Here is a 27,183-nt window from a genome sequence, read left to right as displayed (position 1 = left end):
ATACTATACTATGACTTTTTTCGACATACTATACTATGACTTTTTTCGACATACTACACTATGACTTTTTTCCACATACTATATACTATGACTTTTTTCCACATACTATATACTATGACTTTTTCCACATGCTATACTATGACTTTTTTCCACATACTCTACTATGACTTTTTTCGACTTACTATACTATGACTTTTTCCACATACTATACTATGACTTTTTTCCACATACTATACTATGACTTTTTTCGACTTACTATACTATGACTTTTTCCACATGCTATACTATGACTTTTTTCCACATACTATATACTATGACTTTTTTGACATACTATAACTTTTTTGACTTACTATACTATGACTTTTTCGACATACTATACTATGACTTTTTTCCACATACTATACTATGACTTTTTTGACATACTATAACTTTTTTGACTTACTATACTATGACTTTTTTCGCTTTACTATACTATGACTTTTTTCGGCATACTATAGTATGACTTTTTATGACATTTTTTTTTTACATACTATAGTATGACTTTTTTAATAACATTTTTATGACATACTATACTTTGACTTTTTCGGTGACACAGTCTGTCATATAACGTCATAAAAAAAGTCATACTAGGGACGTCAGTGGCTTAGTGGTAGAGCAGGCGCCACATGTACAAGGCTGTTGCTGCAGCGGCCCGGGTTCGACTCCAGGCTGAAATATATATTTTGTGGCACAAAATGAGCAGGAATGATGTATGAAAGTTTTGTGTTTTTATATCTTATTACAGTGATTTAGATGATGTGCTTGTCCAGAGAGACATGCAACAAAGGCATCCAATGAAGAGGAGACCTTTATATGATTTTTGTATCCAAGTGAAAAAGTATCTTGATTTGATTTAGGCACAAGATGTTTGATTTTAGCATCATTTGTGGATTTGCCAGCGCAGTGCTTTGCAATTGTGAAGTGCTATCAGAGCAGCAACAACAGTTCAAGCACTGATTAACTTGCTAATGCTGCTGTATTCACACAATAAATCACCTTCATTTATTCTTGAATAAACTGAATTGGGACAAATCATGTCCTACAAAAAACAACTTATAATCATTACTTACCTCAGGCTCAGATTTCTATAAAAACATAATTTAATCAGGTAGAAAAGGAGTGAGCTCTATCACAGAGTCCTGTCTCACTTCCTGGTTTCCAAAAAGAGGTGGGAATGCTGCTCAAGTTCTGGAACACTTTCTAATTTTTGATCAATTCAATAAATAATATTGCTATCAGGTGTGTCTCAACCGTAACAGGTCAACTCTGTAGCCACCGAAATCCAAACTAAATGCGCATTATGGTTAAAAATCTACTGTTCTGATGAGCATTGAGAAATCTCCTGGCAACTCTCAATAATAAAATGGTTCCTCAGTATGACTGCTGTGAAATCAATAAATGTATAACTCTTTGTCGACTCTGTCAGATCTCTGACATCCATCATGTATGATGTTCAAGAAAAAAATAAATTACTGGGGAGATGGCCCGTTAAAAGGTGATCTTTTAAAATATATTTCCCCAGCCTGATAGAAAAGTAAGGTTTTGTCCCAGTGCTCAAGAATGAGTGAAATATTTACAGTATATAAATACCAAAACAGATCGAAGGCCTTCTCAGGTGCAGCAGCCTAACGTCCCATATCTTCAGGACTGATATCAGTAGTAAAAACTTTCAGAGAGAGAAAAAGTTTAAATTCAAGAACACATGATATATTACAGTGAGGAGGAAAAATGATTCATTTACCTTTAAAGTCGACTTCCCCGTTTCCATCTGTGTCGAATATGTCGATAACTCGCTGCACGAGGGGATTCTGTTGGAGCTCTGGTAAGGACATAAACTCCTCCACACTCAGAGACCCAGAGTTATCTAGGTCGAGTTTCTTAAATCTCTTCCCTAGCCTCTTAATCTCATCAGCATCAACTGAAATGAAACACAGAAAGAGAAACAGACTTCCTCACAATGACTGAAAGAATCAGACAGAGTTTCCAGATAACAGATTATTTGGACAAATGTTTCCTGAGCGGTGAGTTTGAGCGACATTTCTACCTGTGAGCTTCAGGACACACAGGAGTTACAGCACCTGTCGTCCACCTGTATCTCATCTCCTTCCTGTGCCACCTGTGGAAATCATTTCCACCTACAACACAACCCAACTCACCTGGTTTCTTGCTCCTACTGGCCATGGCTGTTCAGAGCTACTGGTCTCTCTCTCTGCACCAGTCAGGCTGACCCTTGTGCTACCGGACCTCCTGGTGCCGCGCTCTAAGCCCCTAACACCGGGTCATGTGACACCTCTTTCAACACTAATCACTCTGCTGATAACCATAGAGGTGGAGGCCGTATTGTGTTGGTAACCTGGTAGCTCGTGGAAGTAACTGACTCTGTCCTTTAGTATCATCAAAAATCTTAAAAAGGTTTGGTCGGAGAAGATTAAATATATCAGAAAGCATGTTTTGACAAGACTTCAGCAGCAAGTGGAGGACGAAGAAAAGATGACATCATACAATACAACATAACAAATATTTCAGAATAAAAGGTCTTGTTAGAGTTTACATTTCACCAACAGACAGTTTAAATTCATTTCAAAACTAAGAATAAAAAACAGGTAAAGCAATGGATTATCTGCAGTGCTTCTTCTTGCAGGTAACAATACTAAGAGTAACAACAATTTTAGCTTTCTGTTGTGAGCTGACCTTATTTTTTGAAGCCTAATTTCAATATTCTTTTTTTATTTTGAGAGGAAAATACACTTGTATTTCTGTTTATTGTCACGTCTGAAAATATATTTTTGTTGCAGCACACACTAACAATAGAGTTATTAGCGTCGATCTGATAAAGTGGCTTGGTCAGTGTTGCCAGTGAAGTCATCATGTCACTCCTGCATATACTAAAAATAAAAAAATATTAAAATAAAACAGAAGAACACAAAACAAACGAAAGCTAAAGACGCACAGCTCCTTTGTCGTCTCTCTAAATTATATCCACCGTTAACATTCAAGGTCTCTGACGATGCTCTAAATCAAATCTGACAATATGTTTACTGCTCGATTTCATCTATTCAAGCTTCGATATACACATTTAGATCTCTGAGACTTTTGTGATGTTTTATTTCACTTTCTGCCACATTAAAAACCTGCTGTTGGAAAATAAACAAGAGGTGCGTCCAGATGAGCAGAAGAACTGGGTTTTATTACAATACAGAAAAAAATGGTGTAACTGATGAGTGCAGGGTATTAATGTAACTCGTCAACATTTGTGGAGACCTGACAGCCTTCCTCATGTCTGACCACTTGGACATGACTCCCTGCTACACTGCAGCAGCAACAGCAGGCCTCCATATAGACCACTAACTGGTGTTAAGACACACAACGACCACTAGATGGATCACAACACAAAGGAATGATGAGCCCAGAGTTACTGTACTGCTGCCACGCCGAGCACCAAACACTCCTCATACATGTGAGTGAACACACTGTCAGTCCTGTGCAGGAGAATCACTCATGATAGACAAGGACACAAACAACAACCTCTGACATGTCTCTCTGCAGGAGGAGACACCACCTCCTCCATCTGCACCAGTTCACAGAGAAAATCAGTAATTTTCTGGAAAGTCTCATTGTGTTGATTCTTGTTTTAAAGAAACCGTGGTGCTTCCCAATAACTGTGTAAATCAGAGGGAGGAAACAAAATCTGACCAACAGAGCTGCAGTGAGAGGCGGAGCAACACTGGAAAGAGGAGAGCTGCAACGTCACACTCCAGAAATGAAAGTAAAGTTAGTCAGAGTGTGAGCCACGCTGCAGTCGAGACAAGTCTCTGTTTGTCTCTAAAAGAAAATTCACACTGACTTCATCAGGTCTTTGTCAACAACACAGCAGAGTCTCTGCCCAACACTGGTGAGTACAGCTGATCATATTTACACTTTCAACAACCAGGACTAACACTAAACTTCAGCTACACTCAGACAGGAAGTTCCACTCTTTTCTCTTCATACTCATGAAACTGATAACAATATAACTGTGGCTGTTTGTCCACAGACCCACTGTACAGTAGCTCACTTTAACAGCTTTAAACAGTCTCTGTGTGTCAGTTCTCAGGACTTTAGTAACTTGTATCTGAATCTCTGTGGTTTAGAGTTTAGTTTTCCTCATACTTTTCTGCTATTGTTACTGTTTAGTGACCGTTTCCTACATAGACCTCCACTAGTGAACCAGGGAGGGACACACAGACAGACAGACAGATAGACAGACAGACTTAAATTTTAGCAAACACCTGAAGGAAAATATTTATTCAATTTGAGAGTTTTAAAATGGAGGACATTTTCCAGTGTATTACAGTATCATTTGACTTGACTTTCCCTGGACAGTGATGAGCAGTAAAACTGCTTCTGGTCCTAGTCATGATGTCAGTTAAGAATGTGTTTTTCACTGCGTGAGACAGAGACAGCATGTGAAAAATGCCAAATACATAAGCCACATGGTCAAGGCATGAGAGTTGGCAACCCTTCTGTGCACCAACACATATGAAGACCAATACATTTAGTGAACGACCCAAATTTGACGTGCACCACTGTGCCTATGCACATGGCACATCGAGCCCTGCAGTATCGTATTAAACACTTAAAAGAAAGGTTAGCACATCCTATTCTTTAGAAACAAAAATTTAAAATTTGTGTGTTGCATAAAATGTTTTCTTTTCTCTATGTGATGTGTAGATATGGCTGCTGCAAACTATCTGCCATCTGAAGATCAGTTTCTGTGCTCCATCTGTCTGGATGTGTTCACTGATCCTGTCAGCACACCATGTGGACACAACTTCTGCAAAAACTGCATCACTCAACACTGGAATACTGACGACCAGTGCCAGTGTCCGATGTGTAAAAAGGTTTTCATAATAAGACCTGAGCTGCAGGTCAACACTTTGTTCTCTGAGATGGTCGCTCAGCTCAGACAGTCAGCTCAACAGAAAGCCAGCAGCAGCAGCTCACAGCAACAAGTGTCCACACCAGGAGAAGTTCCCTGTGACGTCTGCACTGGAACCAAACTGAAGGCCCTGAGGTCCTGCCTGGTGTGTCTGGTCTCCTACTGTGAGACTCACCTGGAGCCTCATCTGACAGCTTCACGTCTGAAAAGACATCAGCTGATCGACCCTGTGGAGAACCTGGAAGACAGGATGTGTACGAAGCACGATAAACCTCTGGAGCTGTTCTGTAAGACCAACCAGACATGTGTCTGCATGCTCTGCCATGTTTCAGACCACAAGACACATGATGTTGTTCCTCTGAAAGAAGGATATGAAGGAAAGAAGGCTGAGCTGGAGGCTGAAATTCAGCAGATGATCCAGAAGAGACAAGTGAAGATTCAGAAGATCAAAGACTCAGTCGACCTCAGTAAGGAAGATGCAGACAGAGAGATAGCAGAAGGTGTTCAGGTCTTCACTGCTCTGAAGGAGTCTGTTGAGAGAGGCCAGGCCAATCTCATCGATGCAATCAAGGAGAAGCAGAAAACAAAAGAAAATCAGGCCAAAAGTTTTATAAAAGAGCTGGAACAGGAAATCTCTGAGTTGATGAACAGAGGCACTGAGCTAGAGCGGCTCTCACACTCTGAAGACCACCTCCAACTTCTCCAGAATGTCCAGTCTCTAAACACCAACCACCCAACACCCACCAAGGACTGGACAGAGGTCAGCATCTGTCCATCATATGAGGGGACTGTGGTGAAAGCTGTGTCTCAGCTGGAGGAGACACTCAGTGAACAGATTAAGAAGCTGCTTGAAGCTGAGCTGAGGAAGGTCCAGCAGTATGCAGTGGATGTGACTCTTGACCCTGATACAGCACATCCTAAACTCATCCTGTCTGATGATGGGAAACAAGTGAAATATGGTGATGTGATAGTGTCGACCTTTCAGACAGACAACCCGGAGAGATTTTCAACCAGTCTCTGTGTTTTAGCAAAGCAGAGTTTCTCTTCAGGCAGATTTTACTTTGAGGTTCAAGTTCAAGGAAAAACGAAATGGAATTTTGGAGTGGCCAGAGAGTCGATCAACAGGAAGGGAAACATCTGTATGACCCCTGACCATGGTAACTGGACTCTATGTTTAAGAAACAAAAATGAGTACAAAGCCTTTGATGCCCCTCCAGTCAGTCTCTCTCTGAAGTCTCGGCCTCAGAAGGTGGGGGTGTTTGTGGATTATGAGGAGGGTCTGGTCTCCTTTTATGACGTAGATGCTGCAGCTCTTATCTACTCCTTTACTGGCTGCTCCTTCACTGAGAAACTCTTCCCATACTTCAGTCCCTGTAATAATGATGATGGTACAAACTCTGCACCTCTGATCATCTCTCCTGTCAGAGTAAAATAATCACTTCTCTTATTTTATGTCAGTTGGTTGGTCGATATGTGTCTGACATAATCCTCACTGGTCACATAATCACTGAACTTTCATAAGGTTGTGTGTCCACCAAAGCGTTTTATCCCACCTCAAAAAACGCCTAGTTAAGAGCACTAGTGCACTTTGGAGGCACGTTTTTTTTTCTGCTGAGAGCCATTGTCTGCATGTGGTTGCTATGATATGGAATATCTGCAGAAGTAAAGTACTAGAGAGTAAAGTAGAGTACTTGCTCTGGATGAAGGAAAGGCTGAAGCATGTAGAGATGAAGGACGGAGCCACCGGTCTTAATTTCTCCTTCACTATTGTTGTTGTTGATCAGCACTTGTACTGATGTTGGTATTTGCCCCGCCCCTCCTCTGCTGCGATTGGACAGCAGTGTAAAAAGTGACACTGAGAAGCCCAGCATTTTTTTTGTTTTTGTTTGTGTGTTTTTATCAGGGCTTTTATTGGTTTTATTACAGAGCAGCTGGAGAATGACAGTAAAGGACAGCGAGAGAAAGAAAGGGGGGATTATATGCAGCAGGTAGGAATCACACCTGGGCTCCTGCTCAGGACACAGCCTACATTGGAGCGACGCGCTACCAGGAGAGCTAAAACATGCCCCTGAACGCAGCGTTTTACCCAAAGTTAGCATTCTTTAAGTCTTGGCAACCAGAAAATAAAATGACAAATGTACAGGGCTCAGTGAATTGTCGTGTTTTTGGCTTGTTGCACAGTGTAAATACACAGTGCAGAGAATCAAAAAATATTTATGTAGTTAATGTAAAGAAAATATGCAGATTTGTTTTTCTCCATCGATCAAATGGATTGGTTGAATCGTAGGTAGAATTTCAGTCAACTAATATTTTCTTTGTTTCACCACACCCCCAGTGAATACCTTCTAGCTGACATCTTATTTTCTACAGAATCTTTTTAATGTGATAATTGATATACACTTCATTAAGATTCTTTATTTCACTGATCCCATTACACAGTCAACACATACATTTAAAGCATTCATCTCTTTCACTCTGCATCATGACACATATGATATGTGCAGAATATCTGTCTGACACACCTTGATGATGCCTTTTTAGAACTGTCCAGGAAGTTGAGCTGCCAGTAGTACTGAGTATTCTTACACTCTTCCACATCTCACATTGTACCCACACAGCTCAGAGCTTCCTTTCAAGTAATTTAATTAAATTCAAAGTAAGGTACATCACCACCTTCATCTCATGTTAACCCAGGTAACGGCATTAAAATCATGTCTGAAGCCTCTTTTACACTGCCACATTTTCAGCGAACGTTGGGCCGTTTTGCTGGCAAGCTGTGATTGTTTAGACACACAGAGCCGGAGGTGCCCAGTTTTACGCCTCATAGTCACATTGGCAGAACCTTTTTGGTTTAAAAAGAATGAGGCGCCCTTTCACCACAGGAGGTCGCTGCACGTGCGAGCCACTGGCGGTGGATAAACAGGAAACAGCTGATAGCAGGAATTAGCGAGCAGCTAGTAGCAAGAGGGAAACACAAACCTGACAGACACTGTAAAGATGAGCAACTGGGGAGACAAGGAATTGCGCGCCCTCCTTGTCCTCGCAAACGAAGAGGCCATTAACCGTCAGATGACGGGGACGGTGAAGAACGGGCCGACTTACGAGAGAATCACCGCCTGACTAGCCGCAGCTTCCCTCCCACGTCACTGTTTACGTCACACGCTGAGCTACACGTTTTGTTACTTGCTCACGCCCCCCATTGCCCCGAAAAAGGCACATTCTGTATAAACAAAAGTAGGTAGGCGGCATTTTGCTGCACTCCCCGATTTTGTTTTTATACTGCCAATGCTGAAAAAAGACTGATTGGGCGTTCCTGCAAATTGGCACAATTCCTGTTTAAAAAGGGCAAGTATGAGGAAACAAAACCTCCCCAACAGAGCTACAGTAAGAGGTGGAGCAAAACTGGACAGACAACATTTCAACGTCATATTCCTTAAATGAAACTTAAGAAAACTTTATAAGTGTCAGTAGAGTCAAGACTGTCGAGAGAGTCTACAGTCGAGACAGTCGAGACGAATCTGCTTCTTTCAAACAAAATAAATTGACTTCATCAGGTCTTTGTCAACAACACAGCACAGTCTCTGCCAAACACTGGTGAGTACAGCTGATTATGTTTACTGCGTGTTAGATCAACATGAAATTTAAGTTCTTTGTGTTTAAAATATAAACTAAAATGTTGCTGCAGCTATTATTCAATATTTCAAAAGATTAAAACTGTGAAAGGATAAAACAGTTTTTGGATATATTAGACAAGTTCCACTGTGGGAACTAAGCTTCAGGTCTCTGGGTGAGGCCTTCTCTATAGCAGCAGATTAAATATTGAAAACCAGTTTGCAGGGAGAGGCCTGACTGAGCGAGTTCTGGGCCTGTAGCCTTCAACCATTACTACAGCATGAATTTGTCCTTAGCGCTGGTTAAGTATCATGAGTGATTTCATACATGTGTTCCTTTACAACATTAAACATTTAGGAGGAAGAATCATGCTTGAAGTTTGTATTCTAAACTTGGCTTGTTGGATTGAAGAATACTTCACCTGCAAAATGACCTCTAGTGTATATTCATTACTCGCTGCATGTTACGTTGAATTCATAGAGATTTTTTTTTTTTCTGGCATGCCTCCACGGTGAATGGAAAATCCCAAAAAGCTGAACATTCTTTATATATTGAAGTCATCAGGGTCTGCGTTTAACAACACAACTATAACAAAACATCCGTTTACAAACACTCACACAACTCGTGCCGTATAATCCAAGTCTCATTTAACAAGTCACACACTCAGTGTTTCCCAAACAAATGCATTTTAGCTGAAACATTACAAGACAAAACACTTCCGCCTACCAGTAGTGTGCCCTGAGGCTGCCTGGACATGTGCCTGCATATGAACTCCGCCCAGGCATGCTACTCAGCCATGTTTGTACCCAGACATTTTAAATTGTAAGGTTTTAGCAAAAATGTGTGTGATTCTGAAGTACTGAGCAGATCCCTGAGTGAAACTTGGATTATACTGCACAAGACTGTGTGAGTGTTTGTAAACAGATGTTCTGCTGTTTTTTTTTTTTTTAAAAGGCGATACCTGTTTACTTCAATTCAATTTTCAGCTTTTTGGATTCTCCCTTCACCATCGAGGTTTTCTTCATGAATTCAAGGTAACACGCAGTGAGTATTTTTTTCTAATTTTTTGCGGGTGAAGTTTTTCTGTAGCAAGCTAAAGTTGGCACTGATTAGCAGCAGATAACTACTGTTTGTTAAGTCCACATACTGTATGTTTACATCAGCAATAGTCCTGCAGCACTGACTGTGTGTGTTGAAGTTAATAAGAACATGGTGGCGTCTCGTCGTTGTGAGCTTAATGCAATGACGCAATTTCATAAAACTTCTATAAAATTTAAATGAAAAGTTCTAAGGTCTGAAAATCATATTTGTGTATTAACATCTCTGTGAATAATTAAGAAGTATTCTGATTAGTTACAACCTCATGTTAACTACACATATCTTAATCACTTTTATATATGGAATATGGGAAACCTTGTCAGGAAGACCAAGTTGGATCAGTGTACCCGTAACTGACATTTACATGAAACTTCAGCTTGACTCTTAATTTCAAACTGACACTTCTCAACTGGATCACTTAATTTACATTATAAAGAAATCTTTACTTCTTTTCTCAGTGTGTAGATATGGCTGCTGCAAACTATCTGCCATCTGAAGATCAGTTTCAGTGCTCCATCTGTCTGAATGTGTTCACTGATCTTGTCAGCACACCATGTGGACACAACATCTGCAAAGACTGCATCACTGAACACTGGAATAACAGCTACAGGTGCCTGTGTCCAATGTGTATGGAGGCTTTTACTATAAGGCCTGATTTGAGGGTCAACATTTTGTTGTCTAAGTTGGACACTCAGTTCAGACAGTCAGCTCAACAGAAAGCCAGCAGCAGCAGCTCACAGCAACAAGTGTCCAAACCAGGAGAAATTCCCTGTGACGTCTGCACTGGAACCAAACTGAAGGCCCTGAAGTCCTGCCTGGTGTGTCTGGTCTCCTACTGTGAGACTCACCTGGAGCCTCATCTGACAGCTTCACGTCTGAAAAGACATCAGCTGATCGACCCTGTGGAGAACCTGGAAGACAGGATGTGTACGAAGCACGATAAACCTCTGGAGCTGTTCTGTAAGACCGACCAGACATGTGTCTGCATGCTCTGCCATGTTTCAGACCACAAGACACATGATGTTGTTCCTCTGAAAGAAGGATATGAAGACATGAAGGTCGAGCTGGAGGCTGAAATCCAGAAGAGACGACTGAAGATTCAGGAAATCCAAGACTCAGTCAACCTCAGTGAGAAAGATGCAGACAGAGAGATAGCAGAAGGTGTTCAGATCTTCAGTGCTCTGAAGGAGTCTGTTGAGAGAAGTCAGGCAAATCTCATCGATGCAATCAAGGAGAAGCAGAAAACAAAAGAAAATCAGGCCAAAAGTTTTATAAAAGAGCTGGAACAGGAAATCTCTGAGTTGACGAACAGGAGCACCCAGCTGGAGCAGCTCTCACACTCTGAAGACCACTTCCATCTTCTCCAGAGTGTCCAGTCCCTAAACAGCCAACACCCAACACCCACCAAAGACTGGACAGAGGTCAGCGTCCGTCCATCATATGAGGGGACTGTGGTGAGAGCTGTGTCTCAGCTGGAGGAGACACTCAGTGAACAGAGGAAGAAGCTGGTTGAAGCTGAGCTGAAGAGGGTCCAGCAGTATGCAGTGGATGTGACTCTTGATCCTGGTACAGCATATCCTAAACTCATCCTATCTCATGATAGGAAAAAAGTGCATCATGGTAAAAACAAGAAAAATTTCCCAGACAACCCAGAGAGATTTTCTGATTGTGCTTCTGTCTTGGCAAAACAGAGTTTCTCTTCAGGCAAATCTTACTTTGAGGTTCAAGTTAAGGGAAAGACTGAATGGGATTTAGGAGTGGCCAGACAGTCGATCAACAGAAAGGGAGTCATCCCACTGAGCCCTCAGAATGGTTACTGGACTCTGTGCTTGAGAAATGGAAATGAGTATGAAGCTCTTGATGCCCCTCCAGTCCGTCTCTCTCTGAAGTCTCGTCCTGAGAAGGTGGGGGTGTTTGTGGATTATGAGGAGGGTCTGGTCTCCTTTTATGACGTAGATGCTGCAGCTCTTATCTACTCCTTTACTGGCTGCTCCTTCACTGAGAAACTCTTCCCATACTTCAGTCCCAAATGTAATGATGATGGTAAAAACTCTGCACCTCTGATCATCATTTCTCCTGTCAGAGTAAAATAATCACTTCATGTAGGTCATGTATTGATTTGTTTCTATCAAAGGGAACAATTGTCCATGTTTAGTGGGAATACTGTTGGTTTACATGTCCTGTTCTATGGAATTGGTTAACTATGATGATTGATCAACATTTAATTGATAAGTTTTTTTATTACATGTATCCTATTACATGTGAAGCAACACATTTATCTCTTTAAACCTGCAACATGACAGACATAATTTGTGAAGAATATTTATTTAAACCTCTGTGAAACCCACTAACATTCATTTTAACTTCCTAACAAATCACTGTTTCCAAAAGCATGAAATATGTCAAGGTGGAGTTTAAGTAAACAAACAAAAATGTTGCAAAACATCTTAAATTTATTTCTTCTTCAATTTAATGTGCAGCCATAGAAGCATATTGCTGAATATTTCATTGTGTCATAAAGCTTCATCCAAGAGTAAAGCCTGTGACATGCCTACAGTGTCTACAGAATACAATATGTGTCATTAAAAGTTAATGTACAAAGTTAATCAATAGAAGATTTCCTGTTTTATTTGAAAAGTGTTTGGGTTAATTATTGGTCACTGAATTTTCTTTGTTTTGTGAACACTGGTGAGATGGTTTATGTGTCACAGAAATCTGTAAATATGTGATTGTTAAATAAAATAAACTAGTTGTTGAACACAAGGCCTGAGTAAGCAGTGACTTAAACATTAAACACTGAACAGAATATCCTGGTTTATACATAAGTTGTATTTCCTGACAAACACACACTGTTTCCTGTGGCTGCTTCACAATAAAAGCCCCCTTGTTTTTCACCACTTGGATGCTTTTAATGTGAAGCAGTGTCAGGAGGAAATGTTTGTTTCCACTAGCAGTGACTGAATCCAGTCCGGCTGTAGGAGAGTGAACAGTAACAGTGAGGCTGATATCAATGAGACAGAATTACACTGGATTACATGCTGCATCGTTTCCTGTCAGTCCCTCATGTGTGTGAAGGCCATCACCACTGACAATGGACACTACTATATACAGAGAGGGAATTACTGACTCTAAATACATGATACAGCTTTTTATACCAGCCATAAATATCATGAAACATGGGGTTTGATTCAATAAAAATCTGCAGTGTTAGGCTTTGTCATATGTTGAGCACAAGTTTCTTTAACTTCCACAGTTCTTCTTGCAGGTAACAAGACTGACAACAACAATAACTTCAGTTTTCTATGTTGTGAGTTGACCTTATATTTTCAAGACAAATGTCATCACTGCCAACAAATGGTGTATAATCTCTCTGACAGAGTCATCAACACTAACTGATGAGTGCAGGGTATTAATGTAACTTGTCAACATTTGTGGAGACCTGACAGCCTTCCTCATGTCTGACCACTTGGACATGACTCCCTGCTACACTGCAGCAGCAACAACAGGCCTCCATGTAGACCACTAACTGGTGTTATGACACACAACGACCACTAGATGGATCACAACACAAAGGAATGATGAGCCCAGAGTTACTGTACTGCTGCCACGCCGAGCACCAAACACTCCTCATACACGTGAGAGAGGAGTTCATTTATTATCTCAGTCATCATCATCTGATGCAGAAAGGAAATCAAATATGATTTAAAAAGCAATGATTGTCTTGTTGATGTTTTATTTTATGATACATGTATTTGTTGTATGATTTGATGGTGACATGTCTTTACATCAAGGACAACAGTAAAAATAAGCTGTGGACTTTACCGTGTTATCAGATATGTGTGGCGCCTCTCTCTCTGTGTGTCCAATAAACTAAACTAAAAAAACATGACACCTTTAAGTTTCAACACGCATGATTAAGGTCAGTAACACCATTTCACAATAGTTACTCCTCCCACCTGTCAGGTACAGCTCCACCTTTGCTCCATATTAACCAGAGAAAACCGTGGTGCTTCCCAATAACTGTGTAAATCAGAGGGAGGAAACAAAACCTGACCAACAGAGCTGCAGTGAGAGGCGGAGCAACACTGGAAAGAGGAGAGCTGCAATGTCACACTCACAGAAATGAGAGTTAAGTTAGTCAGAGTGTGAGCCACGCTGCAGTGGAGACAAGTCTCTGTTTCTCTCTAAAAGAAAATTCACACTGACTTCATCAGGTCTTTGTCAACAACACAGCAGTCTCTGCCCAACACTGGTGAGTACAGCTGATCATATTTACACTTTCAACAACCAGGACTAACACTAAACTTCAGCTAGACTCAGACAGGAAGTTCCACTCTTTTCTCTTCATACTCATGAAACTGATAACAATATAACTGTGGCTGTTTGTCCTCAGACCCACTGTACAGTAGCTCACTTTGACAGCTTTAAACAGTCTCTGTGTCAGTTCTCAGGACTTTAGTAACTTGTATCTGAATCTCTTTGGTTTGGAGTTTAGTTTTCCTCATACTTTTCTGCTATTGTTACTGTTTAGTAAGTAAGTAAAATTTATTTATATAGCACTTCTCACAGAGAGGACTCACAAAGTGCTTCACAAGATAAAATACAAAAACTATGCAAAATACACAAAAACAAATAAAAAGTAAAGTGCAGCGAAATACAGAGATGATACAATGGACAATTAATGGAACGCAAGCCTAAACAGATGTGTTTTTAACTGCTTTTTAAAAGTGTCCACAGAAGAGGCCGCTCTCAGCTCATGAGGTAGTGACCGTTTCCTACATAGACCTCCACTAGTGAACCAGGGAGGGACACACAGACAGACAGACAGACAGACAGACTTAAATTTTAGCAAACACGTGAAGGAAAATATTTATTCAATTTGAGAATTTTAAAATGGAGGACATTTTCCAGTGTATTACAGTATCATTTGACTTGACTTTCCCTGGACAGTGATGAGCAGTAAAACTGCTTCTGGTCCTAGTCATGATGTCAGTTAAGAATGTGTTCTTCACTGCGTGAGACAGAGGCAGCATGTGAAAAATGCCAAATACATAAGCCACATGGTCAATATGCTATCTACAGAGATAGCACTGGCGATCTGAACCAGTCAGTGGCGAAAAAAAGCACTTTTATACGGGACGCATTTGCCCCCATTACCGTTTTAGCTCGTTTTTTAGAAACGGATTTTAGAACGAGTGATACCCATGAATCATACGTACACATAGACATGGGGAAATAGAGCCCAGGTTGAAAAATACCGAAGTTGTCCTTTAAGTATGTTATGTAGCTCCGCAAAAAAAAAAAAAAAAACAGTTCCCCCGGTTGCTAGGCAACGCAGCACACATCCCAGGAACTCACAAGCTACTTTGTATTTACATTGATGTGCAACTGTGTAACTTCGTCCAGTTCGGCTGATGAAACGTTGGCAAACCTGGATGTTGGCACAGCCGGATTCAAACACACCTGGAGGTCTGCACAGAGGAGTCGTGGCTTTCCGTTTCCTCGTCCTCTCCTGACGACCACTCGTAATTTAATTCAAATGTAATTTGGGGGAAAATATCCATCTTCTTTGTGTAACGCTACAGTGTCAGTTTGTGTCAATGTAGTGAGTGTGACAGCTGGTTAATTAACGGTTGTATTAATATTTATAACACCTGTGAGCGGAGTGATTTTACTGTTACATGTCCCAGTGATGTTATACTCTATATCAGCACTCACTGAATGCCTCTTGTCCAATCAAATTACTCAGTCGGAACTAACTTGTATAAAAAACGCTTTCTTTTCTTTATGTGTAGATATGGCTGCTGCAAACTATCTGCCATCTGAAGATCAGTTTCTGTGCTCCATCTGTCTGGATGTGTTCACTGATCCTGTCAGCACACCATGTGGACACAACTTCTGCAAAAACTGCATCACTCAACACTGGAATACTGACGACCAGTGCCAGTGTCCAATGTGTAAAAAGCTTTTCAACATAAGACCTGAGCTGCAGGTCAACACTTTGTTCTCTGAGATGGTCGCTCAGTTCAGACAGTCAACTCAACAGAAAGCCAGCAGCAGCAGCTCACAGCCACAAGTGTCCACACCAGGAGAAGTTCCCTGTGACATCTGCACTGGAACCAAACTGAAGGCCCTGAAGTCCTGCCTGGTGTGTCTGGTCTCCTACTGTGAGATTCACCTGGAGCCTCATCTGACAATGTCAGGCCTGAAAAGACATCTGCTGATCGACCCTGTGGAGAACCTGGAAGACAGGATGTGTACGAAGCACGATAAACCTCTGGAGCTGTTCTGTAAGACCGACCAGACATGTGTCTGCATGCTCTGCCATGTTTCAGACCACAAGATGCATGATGTTGTTCCTCTGAAGGAAGGATATGAAGGAAAGAAGGCCGAGCTGGAGGCTGAAATTCAGCAGATGATCCAGAAGAGACGACTGAAGATTCAGGAGATTAAACGCTCAGTCGACCTCAGTGAGAAAGATGCAGACAGAGAGATAGCAGAAGGTGCTCAAGCTTTCACCGCTCTGAAGGAGTCCGCTGAGAGAGGCCAGGCCAATCTCATCGACACCATTAGAGACAAGCAGAACACAATGAAAAGAAAGGCTGAAGTCTGCATTGAAGAACTGGAGCAGGAAATTTCTGAGCTTAGGAAAAGAAGCACTGAAGTGGAGCAGCTCTCGCGCCCAGAGGACCACCTCCATCTTCTCCAGAACGTCGAGTTTTTAAACACCCACCACCCAACACCCACCAAGGACTGGACAGTGGTCACCTTCTGTCCATTGTATGAGGGAACTGTGACGAGAGGTGTGTCTCAGCTGGAGGAGACACTCAGTAAAGAGACGAGGAAGCTGGTTGAGTCTGAGCTGAAGAGGGTCCAGCAGTATGCAGTGAATGTGACTCTTGATAGTGATACAGCACATCCTGAACTTCTCCTGTCTAATGATGGGAAACAAGTGCATCATAGTGACGAGAAGGAATGTTTCAGCTACAGTCGAGACAGATTTACTCATCAATATCGGGTTTTAGGAGAGCAGAGTTTCTCTTCAGGCAGATTTTACTTTGAGGTTCAAGTTCGAAGAAAGACTGAATGGACTTTAGGAGTGGCCAGAGAGTCAATTCGCAGGAGAGGATACAACAGACTGAGCCCTTACAATGGTTACTGGACCATATGGTTGAGAGAAGGAAATGAATATGCTGCTCTTACTGAACCTTTAGTCCGTCTCTCTCTGAAGTCTCGGCCTCAGAAGGTGGGGGTGTTTGTGGATTATGAGGAGGGTCTGGTCTCCTTTTATGACGTAGATGCTGCAGCTCTTATCTACTCCTTTACTGGCTGCTCCTTCACTGAGAAACTCTTCCCATTCTTCAGTCCCGAATGTAATGATGATGGTAAAAACTCTGCACCTCTGATCATCTCTCCTGTCAGAGTAAAATAATCCCTTCTTAGGGTGAGGACAGCATCTGGTTTTTCATACCTTCATACCCCCCTGAACTTTTACTGGGGTATATGGTATGTAAGGGATAATGTATAATGAGCCGGTGAATACTGGGAAAATAACTCCCTTCAGGGGAATGAAACCTTCTATTCCCCTGTCGGGAGTTATTTTCCCAGTATTCACCGGCTCATTATACATTATCCCGCTTATTACACGGCTAATTATCAGTTAAATAAATAATGTTGTCTGCCTCTGCGAAGTACATTAAAACCGACCGGATTCGACAACTTTTGGTGAAAGTTTTGTACTCACCCAGGCTTAGTGGACTGAATCGAGGCATAAAACTCGCGTAAAATGTCATTAAGCATCATGTCATTGACTGCAGAGTGTGTATTCAAATCCGTCTTCTTTTGTTTTTGGCAGAGAAAGTCCGTAGGTATTCTTTTTCTTCAGCGGCATCCGTTAAAATCAGCCACTTCTGTTTGTTTTTTCCCTCGGAAGTTGTTTGACAGCTGCAGTGTTGCAAGGCAGCATCCCTAGCAACACTGGGCTACATAGCAACTGTGTGTAATGACCGTTGCTACTAGCAGCGGTCATTACACAGTAATATCAGACCGCAGAATGCCGCTACTGACCAATCAAAATACAGCATTTAATAGAGCCGTGTAATAAATGACGGTATCACACTTCATTCTAACTGGACAGAAACAAAAAACAAGGATCACCAGGATAATCTTGTTAGTCATCTAGTTAGTTGGTCCACTATTCCACCAATCACCAGCACTGGTTTTCTTCATAATAATCCCTTTAAACACCGAGCTGGCCGTCTCTTTACTGCAACATTATCCCCCACCACCACTCTGGAGAATGACCTCTGGTGGTGCATGCTGTGCATTACATACAATGAGTTTAACAGACAGAGGAGGGTGCATATTTCTGACGGTACTGAAAATCATAATGTCAGGATTTCTGAATACCCTAATATACTGTAATACTGGGGATACCCCCCCAAGCCTATCCATGTTATTTCATGTACTTATTTTCATTCAAGGGAATAAATATTCATATTTAGAATGAATACTGTATAGGCAGAAACTGTTTACTGTGATCAGGGCTCGACAGTGCCGAGCGTTTCACTCGCATTTGCGACTAAAAATAGGTGTGTGCAAACTGTAAAAAATATTTAGGGGCACATGTGCGCATAAAAATATCAGCCGAAGCTGCCTATATTTTTGTCAATAAAAAAAAAAAAAAAGATAATCTAACCGCAAATGTTGGAGGAACTCCAGCCGCCTTCCCTCTTCCCCGTGTGACACGGTTATGGGCGGTTTTCCAAGCCACTGTCGGCACAATGAATATAAGTCCCACTGTCGGCAGCGTGGAAATAGCCTAAGTCAAAGTGTGGAGGAGATAGACCGGGTGGATCTCTGGGGAAGCCTGCTCCGTTCTCCCTGTAGTTCAAATAATTTCAACTCTGAGCGCAGCGCTCGGGCGGAAAATCAGAGCGGTGCGCGACACCAAGGGTAGCGGTGCAGCTTTGTCAGGCGTTGCTGCCCTCTCCATACACAAACAATAGGACAGCCAGCGCAAAGTGGTTTTACAGCTGATCATGTGTAGAGGCCTTTAGGGACTGTTTGCCACGGTACCGCTGCTGGGCAGGGTGGAAATAAAGCCCTTTTCACACAGAGCGCACAAAGTGCAGACCTCCGCCGACGAACCCATTCATTGTGTATGTGCTACCGCAGCGCAAGAGCGCACCGCTCTGCCGCCGAGCTGAGCGGCGCGTGAGGGGGGAGCATGTCGCGGCGTCTGCGTGCCGCCAGCCTGCGCTCGAATTGAAATTTTTTTTAATTTCACCGCAACGCGCTGTGACGACACCTCGGCGCCGCACATCCAATAGCAGAGAAGAGCCTGAAGTAGACCCGGAAGCGGTCACCATGGAGCTGTAGCTCCTGAACGAGCCTGTACTCCCCCAGATCCTGTCCTCTGTGCCCTACCCCGCGGTGGGTGCCGCGAAAGCTCTGTGTGAAAGAGGCTTAAGTCCTGCAGAGTTTCAGAGGACTTGGAGAATGTTTTAGGATAGTAATTACATTATATAAGATAATCATATTGCAAAGATAATATATATAAGATAATACCTTTTGTATACAAATTCATTACATAATTTTGCTTGTAAATATCTATTTGCATCACGTTTATTATGGAAAACACATTATTTGATCAATTTACAATGTGCCCCTAAAGTTCTTTGTGCGTTCCTTACTTTTTCAACTTAGGAGCACATGTGCTCCTTGGGAAAAAAGTTAGCGTCAAGAACTGTGTGATGGTTAATTTACACTTCACTGTTTAGATTTTTATCATATATCGATCACATTACATTCGCAACACATTAATTTGATGTTTGGTGTTTTCATCTCTTCAACTCTGCATCATGACACATTGATTATGTGAGGAATACCTATTTAAACCTCTGTTAAACCCACAGACATTTATTTTCACTGCCAGATGGAATCAGTATCTTAAGACATCATATCTGTCAAGATGCAGTACGAGTAAACAGCAAAAACAAAAATGCAGCAAAATATCTAGTTTTTCTCTATTTAATGTGCTGCCACGTAAAACATATTGCTGAATATATTTCACTGTCATAAAAACTTTATTTAAGAGTATGCAAATTACATATCAATAGTGTATACAGAATACAGTATGTGTCATTGTTATACTGGGCGTAAAAAGTTAGTAAACAAAGGAAGAGAATTTTCTGTCTTGTGTAAATAGCAGTTTGGTTAATCACTGGTCAGTTTGGGCAATTGTTGTGTTTTGTAAATACTGGTGAGATGGCTTATGTGTCACAGAAATCTGTAAATATGTGATTGTTAAATGAAATAAAGTTGTTGTTGAACTCAAGGCCTGAGTAAGCAGTGACTTGAACATTAAACACTGAACAGAAAAACCTCAAATACACGTAAGTTGTATTTCCTGACAAACAGATTATGTTTCCTGTGGCTGCTTCACAATAAAAGCCCCGATGTTTTTCATCAATGGGATGCTTTTAATGTGAAGCAGTGTCAGGAGGAAATGTTTGTTTCCACTAGCAGTGACTGAATCCAGTCCGGCTGTAGGAGAGTGAACAGTAACAGTGAGGCTGATATCAATGAGACAGAATTACACTGGATTACATGCTGCATCGTTTCCTGTCAGTCCCTCATGTGTGTGAAGGCCATCACCACTGACAATGGACACTACTATATACAGAGAGGGAATTACTGACTCTAAATACATGATACAGCTTTTTATACCAGCCATAAATATCATGAAACATGGGGTTTGATTCAATAAAAATCTGCAGTGTTAGGCTTTGTCATATGTTGAGCACAAGTTTCTTTAACTTCCACAGTTCTTCTTGCAGGTAACAAGACTGACAACAACAATAACTTTAGTTTTCTATGTTGTGAGTTGACCTTATATTTTCAAGACAAATGTCATCACTGCCAACAAATGGTGTATAATCTCTCTGACAGAGTCATCAACAATAACTGATGAGTGCAGGGTATTAATGTAACTTGTCAACATTTGTGGAGACCTGACAGCCTTCCTCATGTCTGACCACTTGGACATGACTCCCTGCTACACTGCAGCAGCAACAACAGGCCTCCATGTAGACCACTAACTGGTGTTATGACACACAACGACCACTAGATGGATCACAACACAAAGGAATGATGAGCTCAGAGTTACTGTACTGCTGCCACGCCGAGCACCAAACACTCCTCATACATGTGAGAGAGGAGTTCATTTATTATCTCAGTCATTATCATCTGATGCAGAAAGGAAATCAAATATGATTTAAAAAGCAATGATTGTCTTGTTGATGTTTTATTTTATGATACATGTATTTGTTGTATGATTTGATGGTGACATGTCTTTACATCAAGGACAACAGTAAAAATAAGCTGTGGACTTTACCGTGTTATCAGATATGTGTGGCGTCTCTCTCTCTCTGTGTCCAATAAACTAAACTAAAAAAACACGACACCTTTAAGTTTCAACACGCATGATTAAGGTCAGCAACACCATTTCACAATAGTTACTCCTCCCACCTGTCAGGCACAGCTCCACCTTTGCTCCATTTTAACCAGAAAAAACCGTGGTGCTTCCCAATAACTGTGTAAATCAGAGGGAGGAAACAAAACCTGACCAACAGAGCTGCAGTGAGAGGCGGAGCAACACTGGAAAGAGGAGAGCTGCAACGTCACACTCCAGAAATGAGAGTTAAGTTAGTCAGAGTGTGAGCCACGCTGCAGTGGAGACAAGTCTCTGTTTCTCTCTAAAAGAAAATTCACACTGACTTCATCAGGTCTTTGTCAACAACACAGCAGAGTCTCTGCCCAACACTGGTGAGTACAGCTGATCATATTTACACTTTCAACAACCAGGACTAACACTAAACTTCAGCTACACTCAGACAGGAAGTTCCACTCTTTTCTCTTATGAAACTGATAACAATATAACTGTGGCTGTTTGTCCACAGACCCACTGTACAGTAGCTCACTTTAACAGCTTAGTCTCGATGTCAGGTCTCAGGACTTCAGTAGCTGAATCTCTGGTTCCTACTTTCCTGCCATTGTGACTGTTTACCGATTGGTTCCTACATGTTGCTTCCTCTACTTCCTCTGGCTGTTTCACAATAAAAGTTTTCCACCAGTGAGTCAGCGAGCACTTTAAATCTGAAGCAGCTGAAGGAAATGCAATGTGTATATTATCAAGTAGGCAGCGCTTTGTTCGCAGTGCTGTTCTTTAATTTAAACTGGCCTACCCAACAGGATCTGGACATATTCGGTGCGGTTTGAGTATCGAGCTTGAGCTAGTCAGTGCTACTTAAATTGTTGCTGTCGCTCACAGCTAAATGCAAGTTAAAACGCGGCATGTGTAACTCAGAAATTATTTCACTGTTTACATGGTACGCTTAAATAAGTATTTCAGTGCTGGAAAGATGGTCTGTGGCATTTGCCTTTGCCAAAGAGGTAAAAACCTGTAACTACCAGTATGCACTGCCTTGCATTGATCAATAAACTTTGCTGCTGGTGGGTGACATAATTGCGAGTTGCCTGTCCTAAAATTATCATGGCGACCAGCTGATAACAAACAATTCTGTTTGTTGTGCTAACCTCAATATTTGTTTATTGTGTTTCATATCATAGGCAAACAAATATTTATTAAAATGAAGCCAAATAGTAATATGTAATATATTACAGTTCGAGAGTAGCTTGCCCAGCACTGCCATATTACAGCTGTTTACTTATGTTTCCAAAAAGATTTTAGGCAAGAAATAAGCAGAACAGGGACAGAATAGTTTGAGAAACAACCTAGAGCCAGCTGTTTTCAATGACAAATGATCTGGGACATCTGGGCACTGGTAAGATGGAGGGGAGTTTAATATAATCATTGACACAAACTACCAACCAGTGGTGCGCTGGATGGAGTTTTTTAAAGCCCACAACAACCCTGTAACATAAACATATGTGACAATCAATGACCCAAACCCAAACCATAAACCGTAACTGTTTTGGATAGCAACAACCTACTTACTGTTGGCTATATTTTTTGGCTGTTGGCTATATCTATAATTTCGAGTAAATATCGCAATATAAAGCATTCTCTTTTCTATTTGAAAAGTAGCCTACAAACGTACATATGATACAAAGTTGGTTGAAAACCTGCAAAGGATCCCTTTAAAAGACAGGAATCAAACTTGCTTTCTATTACACAAATAATTAGAACTGTCTTTTCTTTCCCACTACATGTGTAGATATGGCTGCTGCAAACTATCTGCCATCTGAAGATCAGTTTCTGTGCTCCATCTGTCTGGATGTGTTCACTGATCCTGTCAGCACACCATGTGGACACAACTTCTGCAAAAACTGCATCACTCAACACTGGGATACCAGCTACAGGTGCCAGTGTCCCTTATGTAAAGAGCTTTTTACCATAAGACCTGATTTGAGGGTCAACACTTTGTTCTCTGAGATGGTCGCTCAGTTCAGACAGTCAGCTCAACAGAAAGCCAGCAGCAGCAGCTCACAGCAACAAGTGTCCAAACCAGGAGAAGTTCCCTGTGACGTCTGCACTGGAACCAAACTGAAGGCCCTGAAGTCCTGCCTGGTGTGTCTGGTCTCCTACTGTGAGACTCACCTGGAGCCTCATCTGACAGCTTCACGTCTGAAAAGACATCAGCTGATCGACCCTGTGGAGAACCTGGAAGACAGGATGTGTACGAAGCACGATAAACCTCTGGAGCTGTTCTGTAAGACCGACCAGATGTGTGTCTGCATGCTCTGCCATGTTTCAGACCACAAGACACATGATGTTGTTCCTCTGAAAGAAGGTTATGAAGGAAAGAAGGCTGAGCTGGAGGCTGAAATTCAGCAGATGATCCAGAAGAGACAACTGAAGATTCAGCAGATCAAAGACTCAGTCGACCTCAGTGAGAAAAATGCAGACAGAGAGGTAGCAGAAGGTGTTCAGGTCTTCACTGAGCTGATGGAGTCTGCTGAGAGAAAATTAAACAAGCTCATTGACACGATCAAAGCAAAGCACAGAACAACAGAAAAACAGGCTGAAGGCTTCATCAGAGAGCTGGGACAGGAAATCTCTGAGCTGATGAAGAGAAGCACTGAGCTGGAGCGGCTCTCACATTCTGAAGACCACCTTCATCTTCTCCAAAGCTTCCCATCGCTAAAAGCTGCTCCACCCACCAAGGACTGGACAGAGGTCAGCATCTGTCCATCATATGAGGGGACTGTGGTGAGAGCTGTGTCTCAGCTGGAGGAGACACTCAGTGAACAGATGAAGAAGCTACTTGCTGAGTCTGAGCTGAAGAGGGTCCAGCAGTATGCAGTGGATGTGACTCTTGATCCTGATACAGCATATCCTGAACTTATACTGTCTGATGATGGGAAACAAGTGCATCATGGTGACCTAAAAAAGAATCTCCCAGACAACCCAGAGCGATTTTCTTATTGTGCTTCTGTCTTGGCAAAACAGAGTTTCTCTTCAGGCAGATTTTACTTTGAGGTTCAAGTTAAAGGAAAGATTGAATGGGATTTAGGAGTGGCCAGAGAGTCGATCAACAGGAAGGGAAACATCACACTGAGCCCTCAGGATGGTTTCTGGACTGTATGGTTGACAAATGGAAATGAGTATGAAGCTCTTGATGCCCCTCCAGTCAGTCTCTCTCTGAAGTCTCGTCCTGAGAAGGTGGGGGTGTTTGTGGATTATGAGGAGGGTCTGGTCTCCTTCTATGACGTAGATGCTGCAGCTCTTATCTACTCCTTTACTGGCTGCTCCTTCACTGAGAAACTCTTCCCATACTTCAGTCCCGACTGTAATGATGGTGGTAAAAACTCTGCACCTCTGATCATCTCTCCTGTCAGAGTAAGATTTTTTATTATACATATGTATCCCATTACAAAGGCAACACAATAATTTGATGTATTTAACACTGCACCATGAGACACACTACACAGATGGTTGTTTTTTTTTTTTTACAGGGTCGCAGGGGGCTGGAGCCAATCCCCACTGACATACTGCAAGGGGCAGGGTGCACCCTGGACACACTGCCAGTCAATTACAGGGGTGACATGGGGAGAAACCGGAGGACCCGGAATAAACTCAAGCTCACACCGAAAGGACATGCAAATGCCACACAGAAAGGTACAATTTGGCCAGCGGGTTTGAACCAAGAACCTTCTTGCCCTGAAGCAATAGTGCGAGCTGCACCACGCCCCAGAATCAAATATCCCACACTGAATTTTGAGTAGATCTGTAAAACAAAACATGCTGCAAAATGTCTTCATATCTTTCTTTTTTTTCATTTTTCTATTTGATGAGCAGCCAGAGAAAACACATTGCTGCATATTTCACTGTATTGTACACAGGGTCCAAAACTAACACTCGCCACTCACCAATTACGGGTAGATTTTGTCTCTGGCTGGTGAATTTTTAAGACCACTTGCCACTCTGGCGAATTATTTTTTTTTATCAGCGAAAAATGTATTTTTTTGTTACTGGTTACTGTCAGATCAGACAAATACAATCTTAATCTCTAAAATTCAACAAAAATGAGTAGTTTATCTAAAACGTCGTATTGTTGAGTCACATCTGAACCAATCAGCTGTTAGATCAGGTGAGAGCCAGGCGGTGCAGTCGGTGGAGAGCAACTGCAGCACCTGGCTCTAAAAACTGCGGCCGCCTTGCTCTCGCGGTTTTATCACCGTCCACTTTTGTAATACGTCAGAGTAATTCGGGATGAAGCCGGACACAAAACTAACCGGCATGCATTGTGCACTGATTGCTGGTGATCGAATCTGCGCAGGCCTGGCTCATCTCGAACGAACCTACTGTTAATGTACCTCCATGCTCTGAACCCCCGTAGAAGAAGAAGAAGTAAGAAAAAGTATCATGTAGCGATGCTGGCCAGGTATTGTGGAGCCTCCCGCAAAAAAAACCAAAAAACGAAAGCAAAAGAACCTGCTGAGGCTGAGATTTTACCGACCAACGACCAAGAGACGGAGGTTAATGTTGCTGCTGCTGCTGTTGCTGCTGCTGCTGTTGCTGCTGCTGCTGCTGCTGCTGCTGCTCCCGCCGCCGCCACCCCCCAGTCTCATCCACCGGCAGCATTAAGTGACTTGACTTTTTTTCCTTTAAATTATTAATTATTTGGTTGGCTGGTAAAATATCTGCCTGGCTGGTAAAAAATTTCACTTACCAGCCAGGCTGGCTGGTAAGTGAAATTAGTTAGTTTTGGACCCTGATTGTACAGCTTCATTTCAGAGAAAACACTATTACATGCCTATAGTGCCAACAGAATACTGTGATAATAGGCATAAAAAGTTGATGGACAAAGATCATGAACAGAATTTAAGCTAAACAGAGTTTTCAATTTTTTATTTTTTCTTTGTGAATACTGGTATAATGGCTTATAAGTCAAAGAAATCTGTAAATATATGATTTTAAAAAATAAAAACTTCAAAATAAACTAGTTGTTGAACACAAGGCCTGAGAAAACAGTGACTTGAGAACCAAACACTGAACAGAAAGCCTGCTTTACATATAAGATGTATTTTGTTACTGTTACAGTTTAATATTGTAATCCAGGAGTGGCCAAACGACGGCCCGCAGCAAATTTTTTAAAATAAACTAGAAAATGGCTTGAGCCTATTTTTAATAAACTGCCCCTTATGTGCATTACACAGCCTAGTTTTAAAACAATGTCACTGTCATCTTGAACAACTACTAAAAGCAAGCCCTGCCATTACACTTCTTAATTTGAACACTAGATGTTGCTACTTCACCTACAATGATTGATCAATGGTTGATAAAAACATCTACCTCAATAGACATTGTGTTGGACCTTAAAAGAAGTAAGATAGAAAATCACTTTTTGTAATATGTGGGCACACTAATAAACTATTGTAATGTAAAAGGGTTAAACTGTTAGCAGTGCTGCATAGTAATTTTGATAGAAAATGAATTTTCTAAGGCAAATAAGCTTTTCTGGTCTAGAAAAACAGATTTTCTTGCTGTGCAACTGATTAAAACTATACATTTACTAATGCCCATGACTCCTTATATTTTTTCGATATGGCCCACAATCACAAAAGTTTGGTCCCCCTTGTTGTAAATTAATTTCAGTCCTGGTTGATTTGGCGACACCCTTGGCTACTGGTGGAAACAGCCAGTGTGGTTTAACACAACAGCAAACACTCGTTCAGCAACTGCTTAGTCAGAACTACAACAGAAGAGCAGCTGCAGCAAAAATAGACCAGGAGCATAGAAATAGCAGAGCAGAGAAAGAGTCTCTGCTCTTGCATCCAGTGGACATCAGCACACTGGCTGGAATGGAAGCAGATTGTTTTCAGCAGCTTTAAGAAAGACAAATGTGACACAGCCTTGTGTGGTGGATAACGCTTTAAAAGCACCTCTGGATAAGATTGTCACTAAACATTTAAGATGCCCTGTGGAGTGATGGATTCTTTATGTCCATGTTTACTGGCTTGCAGTCTTTTCTTCACAGCCTGTGCTG

The 27,183-nt window shown here is 41.6% G+C and overlaps 3 protein-coding genes across 7 annotated transcripts in view; 2 read left to right on the top strand and 1 right to left on the bottom strand.

Moving 5' to 3' along the window:
* The window catches only part of ppp3r1b (protein phosphatase 3 (formerly 2B), regulatory s1ubunit B, alpha isoform, b), a 51,185-nt gene that overhangs the window by 8,236 nt on the left and 15,766 nt on the right, over positions 1–27,183 (bottom strand). The window contains exon 3 of the mRNA XM_049572576.1: positions 1,781–1,957. Within this exon, the coding sequence (XP_049428533.1) occupies positions 1,781–1,957 (177 nt within the window). The remainder of the gene's footprint in view (positions 1–1,780; positions 1,958–27,183) is intronic.
* LOC125886363 (E3 ubiquitin-protein ligase TRIM39-like) lies at positions 3,806–12,430 on the top strand. Of its 2 annotated transcripts, none has more exons than XM_049572539.1 (2): positions 3,806–3,931; positions 10,133–12,430. In XM_049572539.1, exon 2 carries the CDS (start codon positions 10,135–10,137, stop codon positions 11,758–11,760), a length of 1,626 nt encoding a protein of 541 aa, XP_049428496.1. In that variant the 5' UTR covers positions 3,806–3,931; positions 10,133–10,134; the 3' UTR covers positions 11,761–12,430. The 2 variants fall into 2 exon arrangements, with proteins under 2 accessions (XP_049428496.1, XP_049428495.1); XM_049572538.1 differs by lacking the exon at positions 3,806–3,931 and adding an exon at positions 6,392–8,551 and having other exon boundaries at positions 10,126–12,430.
* LOC125886357 (E3 ubiquitin-protein ligase TRIM21-like) lies at positions 3,827–26,153 on the top strand. Of its 4 annotated transcripts, none has more exons than XM_049572495.1 (3): positions 3,827–3,931; positions 22,909–24,533; positions 24,650–26,153. In XM_049572495.1, exons 2-3 carry the CDS (start codon positions 22,911–22,913, stop codon positions 24,917–24,919), a joined length of 1,893 nt encoding a protein of 630 aa, XP_049428452.1. In that variant the 5' UTR covers positions 3,827–3,931; positions 22,909–22,910; the 3' UTR covers positions 24,920–26,153. The 4 variants fall into 4 exon arrangements, with proteins under 4 accessions (XP_049428452.1, XP_049428453.1, XP_049428454.1 ...); XM_049572496.1 differs by lacking the exon at positions 3,827–3,931 and adding an exon at positions 13,679–13,919; XM_049572494.1 differs by lacking the exon at positions 3,827–3,931 and adding an exon at positions 21,266–21,496.

This window comes from Epinephelus fuscoguttatus, linkage group LG3 (genome assembly GCF_011397635.1).
Source record: "Epinephelus fuscoguttatus linkage group LG3, E.fuscoguttatus.final_Chr_v1".
Lineage (NCBI taxonomy): Eukaryota > Metazoa > Chordata > Actinopteri > Perciformes > Serranidae > Epinephelus > Epinephelus fuscoguttatus.
This window is presented reverse-complemented; position numbering and strand designations above follow the sequence as displayed.